The following is a 4,680-nucleotide window of genomic DNA, read 5'->3' on the forward strand; positions in this document are numbered from 1 at the left end:
ATTCTAAAAGAAGGTGCCAGTAGTTGTTTTGTGATTACCCATGGCTATGTACTGTATGCATAATCTTAGAAACATACGGTAAGTTAAAATTTGACTATTTGACTTATGTAAGGGTGAAACTTGCCAAGCCATTCTAATGAAACAACTTTATAACTGTTGTCATAATTGCAATAAATAATGAAGTAACCTTCCAGGAAATGCACTAACCTAAAAATCAAATATGAATTGCTTTACACAACAAAAAAAACTCAAAATGACAGAATATTTAATAGTATACACGAAAATAACTAACTTTTTTTTTCTTTTTATAGTGTAAATGAATTTGAATTCGACAAATTCTTCCATACCCCAGAATGTGCCTTCAACGAAATGTTCTGCGTGACACCAGCATAACAAAAGTCATATTTCCATGCCTGTTACATGTTGCTGGCCATTGTCTCCATTTTCCTCAAACAGTCTGATGGCATGGATCTTCTTCAAAATCCCAAGTAAATCAACATTTATTATTTACCTTAAGAATGTGATGGTGGCTGACGTAATCATGACTGTGACTATTATAATTAAAGCAGTGAGCGATGCTGAACTTGGTCAGTATTACCTGAAAGTTTTTGTCTGCCGCTACAGTGCTGTTTTGTTCTACATGATGATGTATGTCAGCATCATTCTCTTGGGCCTAATCAGCCTGGATCGGTTTCTGAAAATTGTGAGGCCCTTTGGAAGATCCTTCATCCGCAAAGCAACATTTGGAAAATATCTCACCATTATTCTTTGGGCTTTAATGTTCTTTATAACAGCATTACCCAACATGGTTATGACCAATATAACACCAACACCTTCCTTCTCAGGAAAATGCAGCTTGTTAAAAGGGCAACTTGGCCTGCAATGGCATGAGGCTGTCAACTATATTTGCCAAATTATTTTCTGGACAGTTTTTGGTTTGATGACTGTGTGTTACACATTAATCAGCAAGAAAGTATATGACTCATATCGAAATAGCCAAGGCACTAATAAGAATGCCATAGTGCTTGTTAAATTACGTGTGTTTGTTGTGGTGACTGTGTTCTTCATTTGCTTTGCCCCATTTCATTTTAACAGAATACCATACACAATGAGCCAGACAGGAAAAGTGTCAAACTGCCGCATGCAGAATACCTTGTATATAACAAAGGAAACTACACTATGGCTTTCTTCAACTAATATCTGTTTGGATCCAATTATGTATGTGCTCTTGTGTAAATCGTTCCAGAAGAAGGTACCTGATGCAATACGAAAAGTGTGCAAATGTCTTCCTTTTCAACCACCAGAGTCATCATTCACAGAAGATGTTGAAGCAACAACAGTTTAAATATTTCAAAATACTCATGAAATGTTTTAGGATATGGCTCACACAACTAGATTATTAATTCAATATAACATTTTAGCATTGATATAAACGTAATTCCTGACATTAAATAAGCAAAGAAATGTCAAGTGGGTATGTATATATTTGACTTTTTAAAAGGGAAGAAGTAACCTACAATATCAGAACAACCTGTGATTACTGTACTTTGAATTATAGATCTTTAAGTTACAGTGTATGAGGTGACTGAAAAAATCCTGCAACTTCAGTGTTCAATGTATTTTGAAATCTGAGAGAGTATCAGTGATTTACATGTTAGAAGTAGGCCTTGTGCAGGGCTGTTTTCTGGTGATGATGGAATGGCCCTTCTGTACTCAAGTAACCCTGAATAAGTCTGTAGTAAGTGTGTTACAGAATATGAAGTTAACATGGAAGAACTCTCTACATTTGAAACTTTTTCTTCTTTGAACAAGGCTGCCGTCACAGACAATGTCGATGACCACTATTAGATGAGTGGTGACATTCATGCATTCTGATGTTGGTCAGACACACCATATTCCATCCATCCATCCATTTTCCAACCCGCTGAATCCGAAAACAGGGTCACGGGGGTCCTGCTGGAGCCAATCCCAGCCAACACAGGGCACAAGGCAGGAAACAATCCTGGGCAGGGTGCCAACCCACCACAGGACACACACAACACACCAAGCACACACTAGGGCCAATTTAGAATCGCCAATCCACCTAACCTGCATGTCTTTGGACTGTGGGAGGAAACCGGAGCGCCCGGAGGAAACCCACGCAGACACGGGGAGAACATTGCAAACTCCACGCAGGGAGGACCCAGGAATCGAACCCAGGTCCCCAGATCTCCCAACTGCGAGGCAGCAGCGCTACCCACTGCGCCACCGTGCCGCCCACACCATATTCTGGCAATACAAATGCAATATGCATTCAAAATCATATTAAGTCATTTCTCATTTAAACTTAACACTATTTCACCACAACAGAATTGATTGTAAACATATTGGGATATGTCACAGAAGTTCAGGTCCAGCCATTCCAATGTTTTGCAGCTATCAACAATACTCATGTCAAGACTTATTCAGACTGGATGCTATGCTTTTGCACATTCTCATTTTTCTTTCTCTCTCACTCTCTCTTGAAAACTAAAATTTGTATTTACTTAAATTAAAAGGGGATTGCACTATGAAATTCTTAAAAAGTCTCTATATTTGCTGGTGTATGTGTAAATGTATATGTTGTAGGTTTGTATTAAAATGTACCTATGCATACATTCACTGGATTCAATACAATTTATTGTGACTCTAGATAATGTTGCAACAGCATTTGTGAAAATTTCATGAACTTGGTCCTATGTGCACTCATAAAGATCAGAGCAGTTTAATATAGTAATTTGTCTCTGAAATTGTGAAACGAATAAAGAGTCATCACAGGAAATCCATTCTAGTGAATAAAAAGAAAAATTGTTAAACCCCACAATCTCGTCTGTTGGACTGTGAGGCTGTGTCACCATTCTCTCACTGAGCAGAATGTGTGAACTGCAGTAAAAAATAATAAAAGCATGATTTAGGGCATTAAACATTTGTGAGATTTGTGTCACATTTGGAGAGACGAAACTCCAAAAGTGCTTTGGAGGTAAAGCCTTAGGCAAAATCCCTCTCATGCAATCTCCTGCCAAACAGGATAAAAGTTTCCAAACTGCATTTACCTGGAATCTGCAATTAATCACTCCACCCTTTTACTGGCAGGACTAGATATAAATCCTGATAAACTGTTTAATTCCTGGGAAACTATATGTAATGATGTTTTATTAATCATAATAGTTACTTTTGAAATTCATTAGCAGACGGGTGTACCCTGTCATTTAATCTACTTAAGACACCTTCCATTGTGGGGGAATAAACTGCTCCCAGTACCCATGTCCTCTTGGTCAATCCATTATGGACTCCTGGCCGGGCAAGAAATCACCCTGCATCCCGGCCAGAATGCCTGTTTTTCCTCCAAGGCACTTACAACAGGTATATGCAAAGATTCATATATATGTAGTGAGAATTTACTGTACTTTACACTTTTTCTCAATCAATTTGACACATTTCTTCCACCAAAAATACCATGAAATCCTCAAAGCAACAATGCATGTGGTCGTAGCACACTCACATTTCTCTTTGTTTTTTACAAACTGCAAATTTTGAGGCACATATTGGCCAACTCTAAACACATTCTTCATTGTGTAGTGCATTTCTCAATCGACTCTGAGAAATTCCTCATAACAGAACATTCATCAGTCAACTCAAAAACTAACTCTGTTGCAATGAAATAGCAGCTCATTGCTGTAGATGACAGCATATAAACCAATACACAAAGGCCATTTACACATAGGACAAAGATGGTGAGAAGAAGCATAGAGCAAATGTTTCTAGTCGTGGCAGAACACTGAAAGCACATGCTGTCAACCCCTCTCAAAGGTGCATATCCTCAGACTGATTTACTCACAAGCATATAAAGTGCCAGCTGTGGATCAGCCAGCTGTTGCACAGGGACAAGGCATGATGAGTGCATGGGGTCCAAGAACACATGAACAGGGAAGAGAGAGAGGGAGGAGTGGTTGTCGGAACCCCAAAGTAGATCCAGAAATGAAAGGCACAATTGTTGATCATGTAATCAACCATGGTCTAGGCATGGCTGAGGTCAGGAGATGGGTGCAACCTCAGGTGAACCGATCTATTGTGGCATCCATTCTGTGGACACTTTTAAATGAGAACAGATACTGACAATACTGTACATCCATCTTCAATGCTACACCAATATTGTACCTATACACCACTACAGCTGCACATAATTACTGTAGAGTACTGTAAAGTCTGTCATTATACTGAGTATAGTGATCTGTTGTCTCACATCTCAGATGGTATTGAAAAATCTATGGTTTCTGTCCTTTTTATGTAAATTTTTAGCTACATTCTTTACTGCTGGGTTTGTACCACTGCCCCATGCTGGTGGTAGAGCTCCAGTAACTACAGCTAACCAAGAAATGGAAGTAGTAAATGTGGTGAGGGCAAATAATTCCATTACACTCTGGGAGATCCAAAGTGCTGCTGTGGAGGACAAGACAACATTCGGGAACATACATAGAGTCTGTTGGCTTGTCAACTGTGGACCATGTATTGACGAGGCATGCAGTGACAGCTAAGCAACTATACAAAGTTCCATTTGAACAAAATAGTGACAGGGTATAGGAGCAAAGATATCTATATGTTGTGACACTAGAGGGCGCTGTCGCTCCTCAAATCCCGCAGATAAATGTCCAAGACACCAAG

The 4,680-nt window shown here is 39.1% G+C and overlaps 1 protein-coding gene across 1 annotated transcript; it reads left to right on the forward strand.

Moving 5' to 3' along the window:
* The first annotated feature begins 320 nt into the window (after positions 1-320).
* LOC114646363 (P2Y purinoceptor 13-like) lies at positions 321-2,836 on the forward strand. Its single transcript, XM_028794535.2, is given in 3 exon segments — positions 321-416; positions 418-450; positions 452-2,836. Coding segments are annotated over 3 exon segments (990 nt in total). The 5' UTR covers positions 321-353; the 3' UTR covers positions 1,346-2,836.
* Positions 2,837-4,680: the final 1,844 nt, after the last annotated feature.

This window comes from Erpetoichthys calabaricus, chromosome 2, assembly GCF_900747795.2.
Source record: "Erpetoichthys calabaricus chromosome 2, fErpCal1.3, whole genome shotgun sequence".
NCBI lineage: Eukaryota > Metazoa > Chordata > Cladistia > Polypteriformes > Polypteridae > Erpetoichthys > Erpetoichthys calabaricus.